Source organism: Rhyacophila brunnea, unplaced genomic scaffold (assembly GCF_057557595.1).
Source record: "Rhyacophila brunnea isolate RB1 unplaced genomic scaffold, BYU_Rbru_1.0 scaffold_12, whole genome shotgun sequence".
NCBI lineage: Eukaryota > Metazoa > Arthropoda > Insecta > Trichoptera > Rhyacophilidae > Rhyacophila > Rhyacophila brunnea.
Window position 1 is genome coordinate 37393605 of NW_028232774.1, and position 26861 is coordinate 37420465.

At 34.3% G+C, this 26861-nt stretch overlaps 1 protein-coding gene across 1 annotated transcript in view; it reads right to left on the reverse strand.

Annotated features, from left to right (window-relative positions):
- LOC147078132 (uncharacterized) overlaps positions 1 to 26861 on the reverse strand; it is a 61188-nt gene that overhangs the window by 15736 nt on the left and 18591 nt on the right. The window contains exons 6-7 of the mRNA XM_085961234.1: positions 10202 to 25505; positions 3896 to 9694 (exon numbers count right to left, since the gene is read on the reverse strand). Of these exons, the coding sequence (XP_085817360.1) occupies positions 3896 to 9694; positions 10202 to 25505 (21103 nt within the window). The remainder of the gene's footprint in view (positions 1 to 3895; positions 9695 to 10201; positions 25506 to 26861) is intronic.

The following is a 26861-nucleotide window of genomic DNA, read 5'->3' on the forward strand; positions in this document are numbered from 1 at the left end:
AATCATAATATAATAATTTAAATATCTATAAGTACTATTAATTGAGTTAGCATTTACTTGGTAGAATTCCATTTTACAAGAAATGAAAATATAATTAATATTAAATTCTACAGGTTTTTAAAAAAAAAGGTTTGTCGATAGCTATTTCGGTTGTAACACCATTATCAAGACTATTCAGATAGGCCGCTTGCCCTTGCTTAAATACTACACGTGTATAGATAGAGACAGAATACATTCTCTTACTCGTTCCAGCAATATTATGAATTTGTACACTTATTATTAATTGTAATATTATTAATACTTTGAAAACCCTAAGTGGGTTTTTTAATGGATATCAAAATTTATCAAAATTACAGTGTTCGAGATTGACAATATTAATCAATTAAAATATTATTAGCATAATTGTATTATTCGTGTGTTTAAATTATATTTAATAGTGGCGACGAATGCATTACCAAATTTTCATTAATTATGTGATTACTTTTGGATAATTCGCGATTAATTTCCAACTGTTCGAGTAAATTCAATTTTGGACCTTTATTACATATATGCAAACATTCCGGCGCCATATTATTACTGATGCTATGCGAATTTGATATCAAATGTTTAGCAAACTGAGAATCTGTTTAACCGTTCTTGAAAGACCGGAGGTGTTCTTCGAAACGAGTTTTTATTGACCTGCCAGATTGACCAATGTAGCATAGACTACATGTGCCACATGTTATTTTATAAACTCCGCTTTTCTCCAGTTTGTTGATTTTATCTTTACTATTTTTTAAGTTTAATCCTAGATTATTATTAGCTTTGAATGCTACGTTAACGCTATGTTTAATTTTCTTGATAATTTTTGTCTGAAATAATGCCGTGATAAGCAATGGACTTGTAATAACGATTTGAATTTTTAACGTTAGGGTATATTGTTGATCTAGCAGGATCTAGTAGGATGAACTACATACCATTAAACAAATTGCCTTAAGTAATGGATATGCAACATCAATGGTAGATAAAATATTATATAAAAAACAACTTAAATTAGCTAAAAGGTTTGTCGATCCTTTTTTTTAAAAACCTGTAGAATTTAATATCAATTATATTTTCATTTCATCTATAAGTACCTAACGGCTATTTATTTTCGAATTGCGTGGCGCCCAGTTGTTCCGGCGCCAAATCATCCTAGATCCAGAAAAATTCATTAATAATAGTCTAAATAAACCAACATAGTAGAAACATTTATAACAATTTGCAACAAATTGTTGAATCGCTCGAAATCAGCAAAAATCGCTACACTGAATATTTGAATGCCTTAAAAAGATTAACAATAAATTATGTACATCATATTTTTATTAATATATATTTATATTATATATTTTATTAATATATTAGCAATAAAAGCAATAAAAAGAATCACGTTTGATAATCAAGGATTTATAAAACAATATCTATAAAAACAGATGCTGGTTGGAGGCTATATAGGTATTCAAATACCTAATAAAGGAAACTGGTAGCTATATGCCATTTTTACATCTACAATACATCACATGAACACCGCTTTTTGAATTTGGGTGAAAACCAATGAAAAATCGTCAAGATAACATAATTCATGCTCTACATTAACTAAATAGATCCGAATTGTGGTTTCTTAACACTATTTTCGTGCTGGGATAAATATTTATTGAAATGATTTATTTTTCAAGGGCAAGAATATAGTTTTTAAGTCATAATTTAGTGTTTCAAATTACTATCCAGCGGTTGAAAATGTATGTGGCGGAATCAAAATCACACTGCTTAGCGAGGCGTCGCATGACTAATGAATCTGACACACCATTGACAGACAGACATGTCGCGGTGTAATAATATTTTAAATGGTTTATGTTAAGGCGATCTAATTTAGAAGTGAATCAAAAAAAAACAATAGCTTATCAATAGAACTTTTGATATTTTGTTTGTGTTGGATTATAAAATAATCTCTGAAAATTGATTAAACACACAAAATGTATATAAGTACATAAAAAATACTTCATATTCACATAAATATGTATTTTCCAAAAGAATCATATTATGTCATTTTATCCATAAGATGTTTGTTATAAAAACAAGCGTCTCGTGAACTTGCAAATTTTTTTGTTTCACTCATGTACTGTTGCAACACTTTACATACCTTTATCACGCAAATTACGCCAAATACCGGCAATGTTTGATAAAAATCAAATTACTAAATTCAGATGTTTCTAAACAAATGCCCATTCATCAAAAAATATATATTTATTGATTTACGATTGTAGTAAAATATTCACACGTCTGGTAAGTCATATAAACACAATGCAGAGACGCACACATATAAACTATGATAGGTTTTTGTATTTTCTTGTTGAAAAAAATTCATTTCAATTTTTAAAAAATTATTTCATCTTATATATTACAAAACGTTAGCAAACGATGATCTATATTAATATGTATATAGGTATGTAATGTGTAAATAAATAAGAAGAAAAATTAATACACATTTTAATTAACATGAAATTCGCAAGCAGTCAAAATATTTATTTATTTTATAGATACGTCAGGTTCAGTAAATACGTTATAATGCAACATGATTAATTGAAAAGTATATACACGCGCAAAAATATAATATCGTCACCGTTCAGGCAAAAGTCACCAACCCTGAAAATGGCAGTTTTGAGTTGAGTATGTCACCCGAAGCGTAAAATTATGTTCTTTAAGATGCAAAACTCACCACGGTATATTAGTTAGAAAAATTTTGCTTAAATCCGAATTATTTGTTTTTCACTAAATGACTTTCGATAAAATCTTAACAAGCAAAAGTCATTATAGGTGAATAGACATTATTGACTCTATAAAAAAAAATCCTTCGTTATAAATATACAAGCAAAAGTCACTATACTATGGATGGTGAGTTTTACTGATACTTCTTTTGGCTAACATTGTTCAGATTATTAACAAGCAAAAGTCACCAAACCATAATTGAGCTACCTTGCCTCCTTCAAAACCTCCCATATGTTTTAATTAGCATCAAAAAGTGAAAGTACCTTAAAGAAATTATTAAGAAGACATGAGAAAATAATTTAATGTAGATAAAACCTTAAAAACATTAAAATCTGATTTTTCCTGCATTTTCAAACTTTCAAATTGCGATATCTCAAAACTATGTTTTTAGGGTTGGTGACTTTTGCCTGAACGGTGACGATATGAAGTGCTAGACCAGTGATGGCGAACCTATGGCACGCGAGATAATTTTGCATGGCACGCAAATGATTTATTTTAATTAAATAATTTTAAATCACAAAAAAATACAACTAGATAGGTATACTTATGTGTAATATAATATTAAAATATAGTGACGACATAGCAATGCGTATTTTTTTGGTTTTATTAGTAAAAATATTCAATCAATAAACCTAATAAAATGTATCGGCTGTCATTCAAATATAACAGCTGTTGCCTCAAACATAATTGCTAAAGATGAAGAACCTTTCAGTGATGGGGAATATATTAAAGAAGCGTGGTTAAAAGGCTCCCACAATCTCCTCAAATCAAATTTTGAGAACAAGGAAAAAATTATTCAAATAATAAAAGATATGCATTCGGCTAGAAACATTGTGAAAGATAGAGTCTCGAGATCTTAATTGTAATTTTTCTTTTCAATAGGTTTCTTAAAAAAAATTTTCATTTTTTTCCCATGAAAAACTGTTCAGCACGTCAAGTCGAAAAATAATATTTGGGAAATGTTAGCAAGCGTATGTAAAAAGCTTCGCCAACCCTGCACTAGACCAAAAATGAAAAGGCAGAAAATTTCATAATCATCACATCGGTGCCATAATATGATGTATTGAATGGGCAAATTTAACTAAATAAATGATAAATTCAAAATCATTACCTTGATAAAATCCTTTGCTGGATTACCAGATTTGTCTTCATTCGGATTCAAAATGGTTTGGTTCACGCTGTCTTCTAGCCTGGTATTAATTTCTTTATAAACAACGTCACCGTTTTCATTTTCAATACCGACCAACACTTTAAGGACACGACTCTTATTCAATGGGCCAAAATCGTTGAAAAATCCTTTATCGATATTCAATGCATAGCGATTGTCCCGCTGTGTTAAAATTCCGTCTGTATTATTCTCTGTATGTATTTTAATATCTTGTTGGTTGATGAGCACATTTTGGTCATGATTTAGATCATCCTTCTCCAGATCAACCAATTGATCATCTTTCTCCAGATCAACCAATTGATCATCGTCGTTGATCAACGGGAAATCTTCTCCTGAATAAACCTTTTCAATAAAGCTATTATCCATACCGATATACTCGATCAGTACTCCGGGATCGTTTTCTATATTTTCTCGAGAATCATTTAAATTTTCACCTGGAAGTTCATTGGCAATATCCACTAGATCCAATTCTTGAAGTTGTTCGACTGCATCTTCGTCGATGATCAAACGATTATCTGTGTCGTCTGATTCGTCATCTAAATTTTCAGCTTCATTAAATGGATCCAAAATCAACTCGGCGACATCGGTGATTAGGGGTACGATTACTTTATTAGGGTCTGCACAGATTCCTGCATGATTTACATTCAAAGCGCCATTTATCTTTTCGTTGACGTCACCATCATTCATAAATTTATCAATTTGTTCCATAATAACAATATTTTCATCGGGATTAAAATATTTTAAAATAGTTATCGCTGAATCGGCAGTTTCCTTTTTATCGTTTTCCATCTGAATATCTCGTGAATCAGGGATTGTTAAATATTGAGATTGATCAATGTATGAATTCGAATCATTTTGAACAATTTTTTCACTATTGTATTTTTCAAAACTATTATTGAAAATGTCATCATCTATATTTTTCTGTTTACCACTTTCTTGTTTTGGGTCTAATGATTCGAATTTTGGGATACCTTCTTGGCCATGGATATTTGATTCTGTCAACGGATTGTCAACAAATTTTGGACTCTCCTGCTCACTATTCGGTAAGTCAGCACTGAGAAGTTTATTGTTAGTTACATCAATATTTGTTTGATCTACCACTTCTTGGCAGTGAATATTTGACTCTGTCGACAAATTATCAACACATTTTTGACTATCTTGTTCTGTCCCCGATGATTCAACATTCAGATGTTTATTTTCATCTTCAACATTTCTTTCATTGACTTGTGGAACGTCCTCTTGACTACAGATATTTGATTCTGTCAATAAATTGTCAATGTCTTTTGGACTCTCTTTTTCGTTGTCTGATAATTCTACATTACAAAGTTTATCCTCATCATCATTGACATTTGGTTTATTAATTGGTGCGACATCCCGTTGGCAATGGATATTTGATTCTTCATCAACATTTCTTTCATTGACTGGTGGAACGTCCTCTTGACTACAGATATTTGATTCTGTCAACAACTTATCAATGTATTTTGGACTCTCTTTTTCGTCGTCTGATAATTCTACATTAAGAAGTTTAGTCTTATCATCATTGACATTTGGCTTATTGATTGGTGCGACATCCCATTGGCAATGGATATTTAATTCTTCATCAACATTTCTTTCATCGATTGTTGGAACGTCCTCTTGACTACAGATATTTGATTCTGTCAACAAATTGTCAATGCATTTTGGACTCTCTTTTTCATCATTTGATAATTCTACATTAAGAAGTTTAACCTCATCGTCATCGACTTTTGGCTTATTGGTTGGTGCGACAGCCAGTTGGCAATGGACATTTGATTCTTCATCAACATTTCTTTCATCGATTGTTGGAACGTCCTCTTGACTACAGATATTTGATTCTGTCAACAAATTGTCAATGTATTTTGGACTCTCTTTTTCATCATTTGATAATTCTACATTAAGAAGTTTAACCTCATTGTCATCGACGTTTGGTTTATTGATTGGTAAGATATTCTCTTGGCAAATGATGTTTGGGACTATTGACACGTTATCGACACGTCTTGGACTCTCTTGTTCTATCTCAGATGATTCAACATTCAGAAAGTTATTTTTCTCATCATCAATATTTGTTTCATTGACTAGTGGAACATCCTCTTGACTATAGATATTTGATTGTGTCAACAAATTGTCAATATGCTTTGTACCTGCTTGTTCGGTGTCTGATAATTCTGCACTAAGAAATTGAGCCTCCTCTTCATCGAAGTTTGATTCTTCATCCACATTTATTTTGTTTGATAAAATATCCTCTTGGCAATTGATGTTGGGTACTGTCAATACTTTATCAACACATGCTGAAGTTTCCTGTTCTATCTCAGATGATTTAACATTCAGAAGTTTATTTTCCACTTCATCAACATTTACTTCATCGATTGGTATAACATCCTCTTGGCAATTGATATTTGTTTTTGTCAACAAATTGACAACATGTTTTAGTCTGTCTTGTTCCGTTTCACATGATTCAAAATTCAGGACTTTATTCTCCTCTTCATCAACATTTGCTTCATTTATTGGTGGAACATCATAGATATTTGATTCCGTCAATAAATTATCAATATACTTTGCACTCGCTTGTTTGGTGTTTAGTAATTCAACATTAATAAGTTTATCCTCATCGTTATCAACATTTGGTTTATTGATTGGTGCAATACCCACCTGGCCATCAATATTTGATATTGGCAAAAATTCATCAATACGTTTCTGACTTTCTTCATATGTATTATGTTTTTCAAAATTCAATAGTTTATTCTCATCTCCGATAGTTTTTTCTTTATGAACCGGCACTGCAACCGCTTGAAAAATGACACTTGTATTATCAACCAATTTTGGCATTAATTTTTTAATTTCATTTGACTCAATATTCAAAAATTCATCGTGTTTTTCATTTCTACTTGATTTATCAATTGATGATGCAATGGCACTATTTGGACTATATATTTCTATGTTGTGCTTAACATTTGACTGTTTATGTTTTTCTTGTTCTTGAGTCAAATTCATTCTTTCAATTCGAACTGCAAGTTTTTTAAATTCATTAATACCTGATTTCTTTATAAGTTTTTGATATATGTTATTAAGTTTGGAATTCAAACGCCGACTCTTTCTTTCGACAAAATTTGATTTGACGATTGGCGATACAAATTTTTGGCGGTGGACATTTGAATTATGATTTTTTTTTAGACTAACTTGTTCTAGGTTTAGTCGTTCAAGAATTACAACACATTTCCGCTCTTTATCAATCAGTGCATCAACCCGACGACGATTTATATTTGAAATTGTCAGCAAAATATCAGCAAGTTTTAGATTTTTATGTTTTATGCCGTGTTCAACATTCAAAGGATCTTTGTATTCATCAGTGTTCATTTCATCAACAGGCGCCGTAACTTCTTGGCAGTCGATATATAAAAAACTTTTGACAAGTTCTGGTCTTATTTTTTTCATTTCATGTTGTTCAATATTTAATTCTTCACTTCGTACTTCCACTATATTTGATTCATTGATTGGATCTATGACTTCTTGATAGTTGTTATTTGAATCGTCAACTTGTTCTGGACTTGTATGTTCCGTTTCATGTGATTCAATATTTAAATGATCACTCAGTTCTACAATAGTATTCGATTCAATAATCGGTATAATGTCTTGGCAGTCGGTATTTGAAAGATTGCCCACAAAATTTGGAACTTCTTGTTGTACTTTATGTAGGTCGATTTTTGAAAGAATGCCCACAGAATTTGGAGTTTCTTGTTGTACTTCATGTAGGTCGGTATTTGAAAGAATGCCCACAGATTTTGGAATTTCTTGTGGTACTTTATGTAGGTCGGTATTTGAAAGAATGCCCACAGAATTAGGAATTTCTTGTTGTACTTCATGTAGGTCGGTATTTGAAAGAATGTCCACAGAATTTGGAATTTCCTGTTGTACTTCATGTAGGTCGGTATTTGAAAGAATGTCCACAGAATTTGGAATTTCCTGTTGCACTTCATGTCGATCGGTATTTGAAAGAATGCCCACAGATTTTGGAATTTCCTGTTGTACTTCATGTAGATCGGTATTTGAAAGAATGCCCACAGAATTTGGAATTTCTTGTTGTACTTCATGCAGGTCGGTGTTTGAAAGAATGCCCACAGATTTTGGAATTTCTTGTTGTACTTCATGTAGGTCGGTATTTGAAAGAATGCCCACATATTTTGGAATTTCTTGTTGTACTTCATGTAGGTCGGTATTTGGAAGAATGCCCACAGATTTTTTAATTTCTTGTTGTACTTCATGTAGGTCGGTATTTGGAAGAATGCCCACAGATTTTGGAATTTCTCGTTGTAATTCATGTAGATAAGTACTTGAAAGAGTGCCCACAGATTTTGGAACTTCTTGTACTTCATGTAGGTCGGTATTTGGAAGAATGCCCACAGATTTTGGAATTTCTCGTTGTACTTCATGTAGATAAGTACTTGAAAGAATGCCCACAGATTTTGGAATTTCTTGCTGTTCTTCATGTAGGTCGGTATTTGAAAGAATGTCCACAGAATTTGGAATTTCTTGCTGTTCTTCATGTAGGTCGGTATTTGAAAGAATGTCCACAGAATTTGGAATTTCTTGTTGTACTTCATGTAGGTCGGTATTTGGAAGAATGCTCACAGATTTTTTAATTTCTTGTTGTACTTCATGTAGGTCGGTATTTGGAAGAATGCCCACAGATTTTGGAATTTCTCGTTGTACTTCATGTAGATAAGTACTTGAAAGAATGCCCACAGATTTTGGAACTTCTTGTACTTCATGTAGGTCGGTATTTGAAAGAATGCCCATAGATTTTGGAATTTCTTGCTGTACTTCATGTAGGTCGGTATTTGAAAGAATGCCCACAGATTTTGGAATTTCTTGTTGTACTTTATGTAGGTCGGTTTTTGAAAGAATGCCCACAGAATTAGGAATTTCTTGTTGTACTTCATGTAGGTCGGTATTTGAAAGAATGCCCACATAATTTGGTATTTCTTGCTGTTCTTCATCTAGGTCGATATTTGAAAGAATGTCCACAGAATTTGGAATTTCTTGTTGTACTTCATGTAGGTCGGTATTTGAAAGAATGCCCACAGATTTTGGAATTTTTTGCTGTACTTCATGTAGGTCGGTATTTGAAAGAATGCCCACAGATTTTGGAATTTCTTGCTGTACTTCATGCAGGTCGGTGTTTGAAAGAATGCCCACAGATTTTAGAATTTCTTGTTGTACTTCATGTAGGTCGGTATTTGAAAGAATGCCCACATATTTTGGAATTTCTTGCTGTTCTTCATGTAGGTCGGTATTTGAAAGAATGTTCACAGAATTTGGAATTTCTTGTTGTACTTCATGTAGGTTGGTATTTGAAAGAATGCCCACATATTTTGGTATTTCTTGCTGTTCTTCATGTAGGTCGGTATTTGAAAGAATGTCCACAGAATTTGGAATTTCTTGCTGTACTTCATGCAGGTCGGTGTTTGAAAGAATGCCCACAGATTTTGGAATTTCTTGTTGTACTTCATGTAGGTCGGTATTTGAAAGAATGCCCACAGACTTTGGAATTTCTTGCTGTACTTCATGCAGGTCGGTGTTTGAAAGAATGCCCACAGATTTTGGAATTTCTTGTTGTACTTCATGTAGGTCGGTATTTGAAAGAATGCCCACATATTTTGGAATTTCTTGCTGTTCTTCATGTAGGTCGGTATTTGAAAGAATGTCCACAGAATTTGGAATTTCTTGCTGTTCTTCATGTAGGTCGGTATTTGAAAGAATGTCCACAGAATTTGGAATTTCCTGTTGTACTTCATGTAGATCGGTATTTGAAAGAATGCCCACACAATTTGGAATTTCTTGTTGTACTTCATGCAGGTCAGTGTTCGAAAGAATGCCCACAGATTTTGGAATTTCTTGTTGTACTTCATGTAGGTCGGTATTTGAAAGAATGCCCACATATTTTGGAATTTCTTGCTGTTCTTCATGTAGGTCGGTATTTGAAAGAATGTCCACAGAATTTGGAATTTCTTGCTGTTCTTCATGTAGGTCGGTATTTGAAAGAATGTCCACAGAATTTGGAATTTCTTGTTGTACTTCATGTAGGTCGGTATTTGGAAGAATGCCTACAGATTTTTTAATTTCTTGTTGTACTTCATGTAGGTCGGTATTTGGAAGAATGCCCACAGATTTTGGAATTTCTCGTTGTACTTCATGTAGATAAGTACTTGAAAGAATGCCCACAGATTTTGGAACTTCTTGTACTTCATGTAGGTCGGTATTTGAAAGAATGCCCATAGATTTTGGAATTTCTTGTTGTACTTCATGTAGGTCGGTATTTGAAAGAATGCCCGCAGATTTTGGACTTTCTTGTTGTACTTTATGTAGGTCGGTATTTGGAAGAATGTCCAAAGATTTTGGAATTTCTTGTTGTACTTCATGTAGGTCGGTATTTGAAAGAATGCCCGCAGATTTTGGAATTTCTTGTTGTACTTCATGTAGGTCGGTATTTGAAAGAATGCCCACAGAATTTGGAATTTCTTGTTGTACTTCATGTAGGTCGGTATTTGGAAGAATGTCCAAAGATTTTGGAATTTCTCGTTGTACTTCATGTAGGTAAGTATTTGAAAGAATGCCCACAGATTTTGGAATTTCTTGTTGTACTTCATGTAGTTCGGTATTTGTAAGAATGCCCACAGATTTTGGAACTTCTTGTTGTACTTCATGTAGGTCGGTATTTGAAAGAATGCCTACAGATTTTGGAATTTCTTGTTGTACTTCATGTAGTTCAACATTTGTAAGTTTATTCTGTAGTCCAAAAGAATCTCTTCCATCAATCGAAACTTCATCCGCTTGAATGTTGATATTTAAATTCTCAATCGGTGTTAAACTTTCTTTTTCTATTTCATAGTTACTTTTGTCTTCAACAACATTCGATTCTTCATCTTCTAGTTTTTGACATCCTTTCATAATTTCATGTTGCTCAACAAGCTGTTCAATCTGTTCACTTTCTACTTCACTTACACTCGATTCATTAATTGTAGTGTCAACTTCTTCATAGAGAATGATATTTGTACTGTAAACAAGTTTTGGTATTTTTTGCTCTATAATTTGCCGTGCAATATTCAAAAATATATTTCGTTCTTTATTAGAATTCGTTTCATTAATCGGTGCAACAAATTTTTGTTGTTCAATATTTAACTGTACATTTTGTTCTTCAGCAGTATGAGTTTTGTCAATGCTCACTGTAATTTCTCGGTTATTACTGATATTAGAATCATCAACCAGTTTTTGGTTTACATATTCTATTTGATGTTCAATATTCAATTGGTCACCGTGTATATCAACAACATGTGTTTCATTGATTGGTACATTAACATTTTGGCAATTGATATCTAAGTTGTCGACTGTTTTAGAACCCTCGTCTTCCATTTTATGGTGTTCAATATTAAAGTTATGCGGTTCAACTACCATTATTTCATTGATCGGCTCTACAATTTCTTGACAATTGATATCTGAACGGTCAACAATTTGTGGAGATTGTTTTATTTCAAGGTGTTCAACATTTACCTGTTCATTATCTACTTCAACTATTCTCGTATCATTAATTGTTACACCGACCTCATGGCAATTGATATCTGAATTATCAATAAATGTTGGACACTCTTCTTCTATATTCAATTGTTTATATTGCACTTGAAGAGCATCTGTTTCTTGAATGGGACACATAAGTTTTTGACAATCCATATCTGAAATTTCATTAATAACTTTCGAATTTTCTTGTTCAATATTTGTGTCATTGGATGGTGCAACAATTTCTTGACAAATTAATGTTGAATTCTCAACAAGTGTAACGATGCCATGTTGTTCAGTATTCAAAAATGTATTCTGTTTCTCATCAGCACTCAGTTCAGCAATTGGTGAAACAAAGTTGTCAATGGAGTTCGGGCCCTCGTGTTCTGTGTTATGTTTGTCATTTAAAATTTCCCCTTGTTCTAAAATGGTGGTTGTTTCGACAGTTAGATTTACAACTTCTTCATTAATGAAATTTTTACTGTACACAAGATTTGGAGTTTGTTCAATATTTTCTTTTTTGACTTCAACACTTTCATAAATTGGCACTAAAATTTCATGATTTTCTTGTTCTTCGATGACAGTTATTTCATCGAGTGCCGTTACATCTTCTCGTCTGCCATCAATATTTAAAGTGTCAACAGGTTGTGGACTATCATTTTCTTCAACTGTCACTTGTTTATTTTTAACTTCAGGTGTTTGTTGGTCAATCGGTAAAACGTTATTATTTGATGTCGGGGTGTGATCGATCAAATATTTTTCTTCAGTTAGGCTGTCATGTTGCTCTGTAATTATTTTATTTCCCGTTTCCTCAGTTGGCACAACAATTTCTCGACAACTAAGATTTGAATGATCATTAACTTGTTGTGAATGTCCATCTTCATCACATTCCACTTTCAAATCATGAATATCAAAATTTAAAGTGTCTATAAGATGTATTGCAGTTACTTCACTTTTAATGAAGTCAACTTTTATATCATTAGATTCAGTATTCAAAATTTCATTAGGTGAATCAGAATTTTGATTAGTTATCGCTAATTGACTATCTTCTGTGGATTGTTTAAGTTGTAACAGTCGGTCGTTAATATTACTGAGCGATTCTTTATGATCAATTACATCACTATTTTGAGTATCCTCAAGTTTAACACATACCTGTTCCACTGGTACATCACGATGTTCTTGTTTAACTATAACTGTCTGTTGTTCGGTGAGTTCAGTTTGACTGAGGTGAGAGATCGATAATTCTTGGTTATTTATAACATTTAAAAAACACTGAACAATGTTTACACATTTCTGCTCATTAGATTCTATTTCTGTATTGCGCTGTTGTTGAGCAGCTTGTGTTTCTATTTCCTGTTTGATGATTGTCGAATCATTGTTTGTCAATATGTCAGCATTCATTTTGTCGATAGATTTTGCACATTCATCTTCATCGTGTCTCATTGCTGTTCCAACTGTTTCCGGGGTTATCAAGTCATCACTAATCGGTGTTGGGGTGACTTCGGTCAAACATTCTATTTGCATTGAACTATTGGGCTGCTCTGTGTTGTTATCTATTCTACCAAGTAGATCATTAACCGGACCATTATTTAAATTATGAATGCTTGTACTATCAGTTTCATAGTTGTCTATGTTTGAAATATCATTCACATCCTTTATTTGGTTCATAGATAACTGATCATGCGAAGGTACTTCCATACTGACATCAGAATGTCCTTCAATAACAATTTCACTATCTCTTTCATGTGAAGATAAATGTTCTGCAAGGTCAATTGAAGTTGTATTGATATTTTTGCTGCATTGTGATTCAATTTTTATGTTTGCATCTCTTTTGTCATTTTCTTCTGCAGTTTCATTTACAGGTATTAACGTATATCCATCAGCTTCTGATTCAATAATTTCATTATGAACTGTTATTTGGCTGCCCTCTGTTCCAGATTTTTCCACCAAATTATTTAAATTTGACGTGTTATCATTAGATACTTCTCCATCAGTTGAATTATTTTCCGTTTTGATATTTAGATGGACATCAGGTGATGGTGAACGAGCCAGCTCAGGTAACATGTTATGACATTCATTTTGTGGAACAATGATTTCACTATGAAATGTTGGTAGTATATCTGTAATCAGTATTTGGCTATCCTCTGTTTCAGGTATTTCAGCTGCCAAATCGTTTACATTTGACGAATTAGCATGTGATACATTTTTGTCGGTTGAATTATTTTCTGAATCGGTTTTAACACGGACCTCATTTGATAATGTGAGCAAAAACCAATGTAACATTTTATCATCAGATATCTTCTTGTCTAGTTTTAGGTTATTTTCATGAGGTTCCATAACACCTATATGTGCATCTCCTTTGTCATTTGATCCTGAAGTTTCATTCATAGGTGTTAACTCACACGAGTCAGTTTGTGAATCAATAATTTCACTATGAACTGTTGATAGTATGTCAGTAATCGGTATTTGGCCATGCTCAGTTTCAGGTTTTTCGACTGAAAAATCGTTTACATTTGACGAGTTATCATTAAATACTTCCTTGTCTATTGAATTTTCTGTTTTGATATGAAGACAGACATCAGATGATGGTGTGCGCGCCTGTTCAAGTAACAATTTATAATTTTCATTTTGTTGACCATCCTCTGATTGATCATCAGACATCTTCTTCTCTAGTTTTAGGTTGTTTTCATGAGGTTCCACAACATCTATATTTGCATCTCTTTTGTCATTGGATTCTGAAGTTTCATTCATAGGTGGCAACTCACAAGAGTCAGTTTGTGAATTAATAATTTCACTATGAACTGTTGGTAGTATATCTGTAATCGGTATTTGGTATTCTTCTGTTTTAAGTTTTTCGACTGCCAAATCATGTACATTTGACGAGTTATCATCCGATACTTTCTCATCTGTAGAATTATTTTCTGATTTGATATCAAGACAGACCTCATTGGATGATGTGAGCACCAACCCATGTAACATTTTATTGATTTCATTTCTTGGGTCAATGATTTCATCATGATCTATCATTATGTCGGAATTCAGTGTTTGACCCTCATCTGATTGATTATCTGATATCTTCTGGTCTAGTTTTCGGTTATCTTCATGAGGTTCCACAACGTCTTTTAGTTTATCAGCTTTGTCATTGGCTTCTTCAGCTTTATAACATTCATTTTGTGGGTTAATGATTTCACCATGAACTGTTTGTAGTGTGTCTGTAATCGGTATTTGGCCATTCTCTGTTTCAGGTTTTACGGCTGCCAAATCGTTTACATTTGACGAATTATCGTCTGATACTTTCTTGTCTGTTGAATTATTTTCTGAATCGGTATTAACACGGACCTCATTGGATAATGTGAGCAAAAACCAATGTAACATTTTATCATCTCCATTGTCATTTGATTCTGAAGTTTTATTCATAGATGTTAACTCACATGAGTCAGTATGTGAATCAATAATTTCACTGTGAACTGTTTCATCAGGCTCCACAGCATCTATATGTGCATCTCCTTTCTTATTCGATTCTGAAGTTTCATTCATAGGTATCAACTCACATGAGTCAGTTTGTGAATCAATAATTTCACAACAAACTGTTTCATCAGGCTCCACAGCATCTATATGTACATCTCCTTTGTCATTTGATTCTGAAGTTTCATTCATGGGTGTCAACTCACACGAGTCAGATTGTGAATCAATAATTTCACTATGAACTGTTTCATTAGGCTCCACAGCATCTATATGTGCATCTCCTTTGTCATTTGATTCTGAAGTTTCATTCATAGGTGTCAACTCACATGAGTCAGTTTGTGAATCAATAATTTCACAAGAAACTGTTTCATCAGGCTCCACAGCATCTATATGTACATCTCCTTTGTCATTTGATTCTGAAGTTTCATTCATGGGTGTCAACTCACACGAGTCAGATTGTGAATCAATAATTTCACAAGAAACTGTTTCATCAGGCTCCACAGCATCTATATGTACATCTCCTTTGTCATTTGATTCTGAAGTTTCATTCATGGGTGTCAACTCACACGAGTCAGATTGTGAATCAATAATTTCACTATGAACTGTTTCATTAGGCTCCACAGCATCTATATGTGCATCTCCTTTGTCATTTGATTCTGAAGTTTCATTCATAGGTGTCAACTCACATGAGTCAGTTTGTGAATCAATAATTTCACAACAAACTGTTTCATCAGGCTCCACAGCATCTATATGTGCATCTCCTTTGTCATTTGATTCTGAAGTTTCATTCATGGGTGTCAACTCACACGAGTCAGATTGTGAATCAATAATTTCACTACGAACTGTTTCATCAGGCTCCACAGCATCTATATGTGCATCTCCTTTGTCATTTGATTCTGAAGTTTCATTCATAGGTGTCAACTCACACGAGTCCGTTTGTGAATCAATAATTTCACTACAAACTGTTTCATCAGGCTCCACAGAATCTATATGTGCATCTCCTTTGTCATTTGATTCTGAAGTTTCATTCATAGGTGTCAACTCACATGAGTCAGTTTGTGAATCAATAATTTCACAACAAACTGTTTCATCAGGCTCCACAGCATCTATATGTACATCTCCTTTGTCATTTGATTCTGAAGTTTCATTCATGGGTGTCAACTCACACGAGTCAGATTGTGAATCAATAATTTTACTACGAACTGTTTCATTAGGCTCCACAGCATCTATATGTGCATCTCCTTTGTCATTTGATTCTGAAGTTTCATTCATAGGTGTCAACTCACACGAGTCCGTTTGTGAATCAATAATTTCACTACAAACTGTTTCATCAGGCTCCACAGCATCTATATGTGCATCTCCTTTGTCATTTGATTCTGAAGATTCATTCATGGGTGTCAACTCACATGAGTCAGTTTGGGAATCAATAATTTCACAACAAACTGTTTCATCAGGCTCCACAGCATCTATATGTGCATCTCCTTTGTTATTCGATTCTGAAGTTTCATTCATAGGTATCAACTCACATGAGTCAGTTTGTGAATCAATAATTTTACAACAAACTGTTTCATCAGGCTCCACAGCATCTATATGTACATCTCCTTTGTCATTTGATTCTGAAGTTTCATTCATGGGTGTCAACTCACACGAGTCAGATTGTGAATCAATAATTTCACTACAAACTGTTTCATCAGGCTCCTCAGCATCTATATGTACATCTCCTTTGTCATTTGATTCTGAAGTTTCATTCATGGGTGTCAACTCACATGAGTCAGTTTGTGAATCAATAATTTCACAACAAACTGTTTCATCAGGCTCCACAGCATCTATATGTGCATCTCCTTTGTTATTTGATTCTGAAGTTTCATTCATGGGTGTCAACTCACACGAGTCAGATTGTGAATCAATAATTTCACAAGAAACTGTTTCATCAGGCTCCACAGCATCTATATGTACATCTCCTTTGTCATTTGATTCTGAAGTTTCATTCATGGGTGTCAACTCACACGAGTCAGATTGTGAATCAATAATTTCACTACGAACTGTTTCATCAGGCTCCACAGCATCTATATGTGCATCTCCTTTGTCATTTGATTCTGAAGTTTCATTCATAGGTGTCAACTCACACGAGTCCGTTTGTGAATCAATAATTTCACTACAAACTGTTTCATCAGGCTCCACAGAATCTATATGTGCATCTCCTTTGTCATTTGATTCTGAAGTTTCATTCATAGGTGTCAACTCACACGAGTCCGTTTGTGAATCAATAATTTCACTACAAACTGTTTCATCAGGCTCCACAGCATCTATATGTGCATCTTCTTTGTCATTTGATTCTGAAGATTCATTCATGGGTGTCAACTCACATGAGTCAGTTTGGGAATCAATAATTTCACAACAAACTGTTTCATCAGGCTCCACAGCATCTATATGTGCATCTCCTTTGTTATTCGATTCTGAAGTTTCATTCATGGGTGTCAACCCACACGAGTCAGATTGTGAATCAATAATTTCACTATGAACTGTTTCATCAGACTCCACAGCATCTATATTTGCATCTCCTCTGTTATACGATTCTGAAGTTTCATTCATGGGTGTCAACTCACATGAGTCAGTTTGTGAAGTTTCCAGTTTTCGGCTATCTTCAGATACTACATTATGACACTCACCATCCAATGCATTTATTGCTGGTTCAACAAACATATTTGAACATTCTTTTTGTATCGTTGTAGTTTTTACATCAACTGTCAACAGTTCAGTATTTAGCGTTTGTCTATTCTCTGTTTGATTATTTTCTTCCCTCAAATTTTGGCCATTTGACAAGTGATCATTAGGCACTACACTGTCCGGTTTTAGAATATTTTCTGATATAACATCATGATATTCATCACCCAAAATCTTTGGTTGTACATTTGGCGGTTCAATAATTTCTTGTTCAGCAGTCACTTTGTCAGTGGGTGGTATTTGGTTCTCCTGTGTCTCATGATATCCTTCAATCAATTGGTGGACATTTGATGACACAGCGGATATTTCTTTGACTTTCTGACGATTTTCAAAGACATCGTGACAGCCCTCATCCAAAGGTGCTAATTCTGGTTGAACCAATAAATTTAAACTTTGATTTTCCCGTCCAAATGCATCATCAGACACCTTGTCTTCGTCTGCATAATTTTTTTCTGATTTGATAACTTCATCCAAAGGTGTTAGCACTAGACTATTGGTTGCTATCTGGCTGACGACACCATTTCCTTCATTTTGGTAACCATTATTTTCTGATTTGACGTCAATTATAGGTCTCAACTTAAGTGGGAGTAACGTATCGTGATGTTGAGTTTGTGATTCAAGAACTTCACCATGAACTATTATGTCTTTAATCGATTCGTCATGTTGCTCTTTAGAGTTGATGTTATGACAGCTCACATTCAAGGACGCTAATGCCGGTTTCATCAACACATTTTGAAGTTCAATAGTTTCTAAACCAACTGCAATCAGGGCAGTCATTCGCCTTTGATCGGCATCTGTTTCATGATTTCCTTTGTTCAGATGGTGGAAATTTGAGACATCATTAGATACATCTCTGTCATTTCGTGGGTCAATAATTTCATCATGATCTATCACCACATCCGTAATCATTGTTTGGCAATCCTCTATTTCATGTTTTACTGACACCAAATCGTGGACGTTTGACGAGTTACTATTTTCTGACTCGGTATTAAGACAGTTCTCATTTAATGGCGTGAGTGTCAGTCCGAGTAACATTTTAAACGTTTCATTTCGTTGGTCAATGATTTCAGGTAAACTGTGGTCTGGATACTTTTCAAATTTGACAGTTTTGACCTCTACATTATCTGATTCTTGAGAATTAGCATCATCAATAACAGGTTGCATGGCCCTTATTTCGTCCAGCTCAATATTGGACTGATCAATTGGCTGAATTATTGGAAGGTGAACATCAGATTCTTTGGATGAATCAACAACAGATTCTTCAATGATGGTTAGACTCATATTATCTAGTGAAGTGATTTCATCGTTTCCACAAAGAGTGTGTTCGGTTTTGACAGTGCATTCAATTGATTCGCTAGCAGTCATATTTTTGTTTATGAAGGTTTCTTGGGAATCGTTTACACCATCGGATACACAATTATTTTCAGAATTCGTAACTACTGAATCCGTTGTGGCTTTCTTTTCAACTTCACTATTCTGATAGTTAAAGGTTCCAATTGTACATTCATGTTTCACTATTTCAGTCCCAGTTTTGTCCCATATTTGACAATCTTCTTTCATTTCATTCTGCTCTTGGATATCGTTACTTTTATTTGAATTATCCTCAATTGATTCAATCGTTTGATCAACATTACTGCATTTATCAATATTCATTTCTTCTAACCCAACAGTTTTGTTCTGGGCTTCTGAATCATAACACTCACTAATAGCAGACGAATTGTTTTCGTAACCCTCAGATATAGATATTTGATCAACTGCTCCATCTTCCGGAATTGTGTCAAGTTCGACGTCAACTTCTGGATAAACCACGATATCTAATTCTTCGCCATATGAGCGATAACTCTGTAACCCTGCAATGCTGTATTGATCAATCAGTGTATTTAGATCGACAATAAAGCGATTGCTCACATCCATATGACAATTGATATCATATTCTGGGAATGTGATATCTTGGCTTCTATCCTCCTCATCAATAATTGAAACATATTCTTCAGCGGGCGTGACTTTGTTTCCAAGTTTTTCCACGATCAAAGCGGAAGGTTTTTTTTCAATTATGGTTGACTCACGTTTCCTATAATATTTTTTCATTATTTTACTGTAATCAAATACCAATTCAGACTCTTGAGCTTCTACAAAATCCCGTTCATCAATAAGTATTACCGAGTTATATTCTAGGGTGTTGGCCATTTTAATTTCGGAAAGTTCTACACTACGCGTGTCATCAGTTTGTAATTGTTCTGCATCATCATTTAATGTGGTTCTTTTACCCTGGACTGCCACCTCACATTTATCTGTGACTCTATTTTTTGCGTTCAACTTAGTTGGATGATCATTCAATGTCAATTTTTCGTTTATCAATATAATAGTATCATTTACATCATCTCCTTCCTTTGTTGTGCTGTAATCGATTAATTCAGAAGCTTCTATATAGTGTACATCAGTACTGGAATGTTCCAAAACTGGAGTTTCACTGCTTTGGATTGGTATAGTAATTTCTTCATGTGCTGAGCTCTCTTTCTCTGAATCTTTCAACTCTACAACACCATTATTAGTGAGGATTTCATTTTTATCATGTTGTACTTTCATCATATCAGAATCGGGATCATTTTTCTGGACGGTAATTTCTTGATCATTAACATTTAGTTCATCACCACAAATAGACACTATTTCATCGTTCATATTATTTTTCAAATCAATTTCATTCTCTTCATCGCTTGAAAGATTACCTTGATCAATGGAAGCTGTCAAATGATTACCACTAGAAATGGCAGTCACTACTTTGCTATCATCACTTGTGATGTGCTGGCGATCATCATGTTCCATAGAAATGACTTCATTGTCGTCAGTTGGCACTACTGTTTCATGATAATCAAAACAAATAGCGGCACTCTGTTGATCATTTAAATCAACACCTTGACGATCGGTTTCCAAGTGGTCTATTTCTGCGTCAACTTCTTGATGACAGACCATTGATTTGTCTTTAATCATCATTGGAAGGTCTTCACAGTTGCCAGTTGATTCAACAATATTACTGTCGATATCAAAAGATTTTACAGTACTGATTTGGCTGTCCCTATCACTGTCGTGTAATTTAATTTGTTGGCATTGAATAATGACATATTCTACATCTCTCGTTTGATCGGCTTCACTGTCAAGCTGAATTGTTCCTCGGTTTTCATCATCCATTTCATAATTACGAGTTTCAATTGTTGGTGCTTCAGCATTTTCTGTATCTAGATCAATATTACTATCATTTGAACTGGTAAGTAAGTCGGTAGATTGTACGATTTCTCCATCAATGCCTGTATGACATTCAAAATTATTTTGGGATTCATTTTGGTTAGTATCACAACTCAAATTTACATCAGAATCATATTCTTGATTTGCGTAAATTAGATAATCTTGCGCAAGATTTGAATCACTAGTATTGGAGTCTTGTCCTATGATTTCCTGATGATCAATAAACAAACTTTTATTAACGAGCGATTGATCAGTTTTTTCAGTAAACTGTAAAACATTTCCTTCTTGGTCGATTATTAAATTGTCATTTGAAGCCATCGAGCTATTATTTTCCTCATGTGATACTACCGTTTCTCGGCTATCAGTGGTCAAACCGTCATCGCCATCTGTGATAATATTTTCTTGACTATCACTAACGGAGAGTTGCTCATCTTTTTCGTCATATAGATCTTCTTGATAGTCTACCGTTGAAGGTTCATTGATCTCGCTACAACTTTCATCGGTTGCATTTGTGGAATCTTCTTTAGTAATGAATTCTACCTCACTTTCTTGAATATCATTGGTTGAATTTTCATATTCAAGTAATTGGTTATCTTGTTCACTATCTTCTTTCACTGTCTCTTGGTGATCAATGGGTATTTCAAATTCTTCAGTATCATATTCTGTATCATTATCATTATGACAGTAAACGTACCTTACATAAACATCTTTGATTTCGACATATCCATCACTTTCACTTTCATTGTCATGGCAAGAAAGTCTGGTTTGTGAACTTTCTTCATCTATCAATTCTTCCTGATCGCACTTTACAGTTTCCATACTTCCACCATCGTCTTCTTGAATTTCTTGTTCATCAGAAATGAGAATTTGTGAATCTATGCTTTTTTCCCCTTCAAGCATTGCCTTTTCAGTATTCAAATGGGTGTCGTAATTAAATTCTTCTTCATTTTCCAAATGGACGGTGAACACTTGATTCTTAACATCTAATTGGGACACATGATCACCATTTATGCATGCGCTGATATCGTTTTTGTTTACGCAAACGTTGACTGGTATCAAAGAAGCATCATCAAAATCAATTTCTTGTCTGTCAATTTCATCATCGGTGTTTTCATAGTGTTCTTCAGTTACTTGAAGAATTTTAGGATGATTGGCACGACAATCATTTTCTGTCATCATTTCTGGACAATCAGGATTTGAACCATCACTTTCTGTATTTGAAACGGCACTAATGAATATTGGAGGATTGCTTCCAGAATTTTTCAATTCATTAACTTCTAAATGTCTATCAATCATAATTTCTTGTCGACGATTGTTTAAAGTATCATCCATAGATTTTACATGTTCCTGAAGTCTGTTATCTACACTGAGTTCATCTTTTAATCCCACTTCTTTCCGGTCAAGAAAAGATGAATTATTTTCGGTATCATCTGATCTACTATGAGGTGATCTTTTAATTTCTTCATTAGGTTTTAAATTGACAGCCATTGGAGCAATGGTTTTCTGCAACTCTGCATCGGAATCAGGATGAACATGAGAGTCATTTTTTGTTGCAATGTTTTTGTGATACGTCTCGTAGTGATTATCACTCGGTGTTTGAACTTCATTTTCTGTCAATTTTAACTCGCCATCAGTATACAAATAATCAAGATCATTATCGTCAACCATAAAATCTCGCAGAGTGTTGTTATTGCTTCTCTGATGACTGAGCGATGCTGGTATAATTTTAATATTATTTCTGTGAACTTTATCATCATCGTGATTGCCAAAACCGCCATGATCGACAATACTGAATTGATCATTGACGAGTAACGACGTAAAATTTTCCGTATTCTGTTCTTCAATATCGACATATTCTAAATGGCCGTCAACATCATTTTGGTGGACAGCATTTTGTGGGTCTATACTTAATCGATTTAAAGAATTACTTAAACTACTGGTATCTCCAGAAGTAACGTTAACTCGGTGTCTATAATGTTTTCCTGATTGTTGGTGAGGGATTTTAGAACTACTGTGAAGTTTTTGTGAATCATTTTGATGAACTTCTTTATCATCATTTGTTTTGGAATCAGGTTCACTATTTTGAGTTGCATTTTTACTATCGCAGCTGTCATCGATATTACCACTTGTCTTATATTCACAATTTAAAATATCACGATGCTCATTAGGGATCAAAGTGCTTTGAATGTCAGTTCCAAAATTTTCAGGATTGAGAAGGTCACTGTCTTCATATTGCCCGGCGATTTCCTGCAGGTCTATGTTGAAGTAATCATTGACATGCATCTGCGAGTAACTTTCGCAGATTTGTTCTTCAAGATTAATATGTTGGGAGTGTAGAAGATCGGTGCTCAATAATGAGAGCATGTCGTTTTCTTCATCTATTGCCATTTCGTCAATCATGGGACAGTCTCGGATGCCGCGCAAAAACATGGCTTCCTGTTCATTGACGCTGTCACTGTCTTCGTTAATTCCGTGTCTCTCGGTCTTATCTTTGACTCTGTCATCACTCCGACGACCGAGCAAATCACTTCTGCTGTATTCTGTTTGAACAGAAGTCGGTTGTGACAGTCGTGAATCTGGAACACTGGCACTGCCCACCTGCCTGATATCTTCATCGGATACTACAGGTGTCAAGACGGGAGTACGTTCCTTTTGAGTGAGCGTAATCGGTGCAGTGCTGCAACTGTTCAAGCTATCTTCTTTAGTTTTTATGAAACGTTTTAAATTAGCAAAATAGTCAACAATTAAATGACTTTTTCTGGTTTCAATAGTTTTCTGTACCGGCTTATCAGCTGGCACCTGCGACTCTACGGCGTCGTTTACCTTTCCTATAGTTTCCTCGATTTGGGCTGGTTTAGTTTTATGGTGAGTATGTTTTTCAACATGTTTTTTCAAATCCTGCTTGCTTAAATAATTGGAAGTGCACAGTTTACATGGATAAATTTTTGCATCTGAATGTGATTTCTTATGTTCTCTCGCATCCGGCTGCGTCTTTTTGGTTCTATCGGTATCTGGCTTTTCAGGAGTTTTTTTATGCCTTTCCACAATCATCTGTACTTCTTTACATTTTTCATTATCCATCTGTAGTTTTCTCTGTTTTTTAAGATCTTCCAGTGCCTTTTTATTTATTTCCGAATCCATTTGTACATTTTTTTGTTTTTTCACATCCGCCTTTTTATGAACTTCCAATTCAATCTGTACACTTTTTTGCTTTTCCGGATTCTCCAGAACTTTTTTACGTTTTTCCAAATGTACCAGTGACTTCTTCTGTTTGTCCACATCTACTTGCGTATGTCTATGTTTTTCTAAATCCTCCTGAGCTTTTTTCTGTTTTTCTACATCTATATGTACTTTTGTCAGTTTTTCCACTTTTGATTGTCCCTTTTTATATTTTTCCAAATCCACATGCTCTCTTTTCTGTTTATCCACATCTGCCAGGCTTTTTTTATGCTTCCCTGCATTACCCTGTGCCTTTATCTGTTTTTCAGCATTTTCGTGTATCTTTTTATGTTGTTCCAAATCCACCTGGTGTTTTTTCTGTTTATCCACATCGGCGTGTGCCTTATTACGTTTTTCTGTATTCACCTTTGGCTTTATCTGTTTTTCCACTTCCACCTTTCTGAGTTTCTCTGAATCTATCTGCGGCTTGTTCTGCTTTTCTGCACCTACCTTCACCTTTTTCTGCTTTTCTACATCAATCTGTGTCTTCTTTGATCTTTCTGTATCATCCACCCGTGCCTTTTTTTGTTTTCCAGTATCTACTTGCACTTTCTTGTGTCTTTCTGTGTCATCCTGGGTTTTTTTGCTTTTCCCAGTATCTGCCTGTGCTTTTTTATGTTTTTCCACATCTACTTGGGTCTTTGTGTGTTTTTCCACATCTGTCGGTGATTTTTTATATTTTTCCACACCTGTCTGTGTCTTTTTGTATTTGGCTGTATTTGTCTGCGGTTTCTTCGGTGTTTCCACATTGACCTGGCTCTTCTTGTATGTCTCTGCTTTCGCCGGCACTTTTTTTTGTTTTTCCACATTTGCCTGAAGTTTTTTCTGTTTCTCTGCATCATACTGCGAAATTTTGTGTTTATCTGTATTTGCCTGCACTTTTTTCTGCTTTTCCGTATTCACCTGCGTTTTCTTGGGTCTCTCTGCATCCGTATGTACTATTTTCTGTTTTTCTGGCTCTACCTTCACCTTCTTATGTCTCTCTGCATCAGCTTGGGTCTTTTTATTTTTCCCAATATCCGACTGCAACTTTTTGGGTTTTTCAGCGTCCGCCTGCGAAAGTTTTTGTATTTCAGCATGTATCTGCGTCTTTTTGTGTCTCTCTGCATCAGCCTGGGTCTTCTTATTTTTTCCGGCATCTGCCTGAGTCTTTTTATATTTTTCAGCATCCGCCTGCGTCTTTTTGTACTTTTCTGCATCTTCCTGTATCTTTTTGTGCCTCTCTGCATCCGTTTTCCGCTTCTTGTGTTCTGATCTCTTGGAGATGAGCTCGAAACACAAGTCGCACAGGTACAGCTTCTCTCCCTCTTGTATTACCATGTGACATTGTAGAATTAGCCTAAAATTTTAAGAGATTTCAACATAAAATATCTATCGATTGAAAATTACTAATTTCCTGAAATAATGTAACTTTTATGATACTTATTATCAACTACATATATAGGATAGGACACTAATGCTTCAAATACATTATCATTACGTTACATGCTGTCACAGTAAGCTGCCGCTACGAGAAACAATGTGTAAAGTCGTTTTTCTTGGTATTTAAAATGTTTTTAGACCGGTGCTCACATCCCATAGCTCATTTTGAACCTTTAAACAAACATTGTCGATTCGCAAAATTTGCTGAAATGGCCAGAACAACAATGAGGACACCTCATGCGTATCGCGCTACATCACCAACTGCATGACTCAATGAACACATAGAATCTGTTAAAATAAATTGAAATTACCATGAATAATTAATAATATTTCAAAATACTAATAAATTAATTAGAGTCGGCACTTTCCATAGTTGACTTTATAGAGATAGTGATTATTCAAAATACTCTGCGGAATGATGAAACTATAGACTAAATTTGTCGCGGTGACAACATGTGACGTGATCATAATGTAATCGATGCATAACTCTACTACAAAACAACAGAACATTATTAAATTGTCACCAAGAAAACTAAATATTGTATTGTCATAAAATTGTTTTTTACTCAATTCTTTTTGTAGAATAATTAAATCTCCTTAAGGCTATACCTCAGCTGGGGCACGGTCTAAAACGATCGTGACTACGCGACATGAAGATTGTGCAAACGACGCATGTCGAACGAAATATAATTTGTCATATAAATCTAACATGCGTTCTGTTTATTGTTCTATTAGTAACAATAATAATATATTCATTGACATGTTTTCTTTTTCAAGTAAATGGGTAACGTTTTTAGTCATCTTTACACGATTTAAGAATTAATAACCCCGTCGCCATCACGAAACAAATTGACGTATTCACACCTCGATGTTCGCTCTCCGATTGCCAGCGAGTCCAAAATTTCGTCGCACCCATAGTTGAAAATTATTTGCCGTTTGACTGAAGTATCGTCTTAAATAAACATAATTTAAAAAAATGAAAAAGTTTCATTGTGGTTAACAATTCAAGAGTAGTACGAACTGTACTTCAGGTTAAACGGTGTACTTGGGATCCAACAGTCATTGAAATGAAGAAGTACACTATATTACCAGCTCATGGACAATCGCTCAGATCACTGTCCTCATTTCGACACCTCCCAAGTATAAGGTCGTAACTGCAAAATGGTACTTTTCAGTAGTACGATTTTAATAAATTTTAATGGCAACACAATGTTAATTCTTAATGCTGTAAATCGTAATTTTTTAATTGATTGATATATGAGTCGCCTATTTC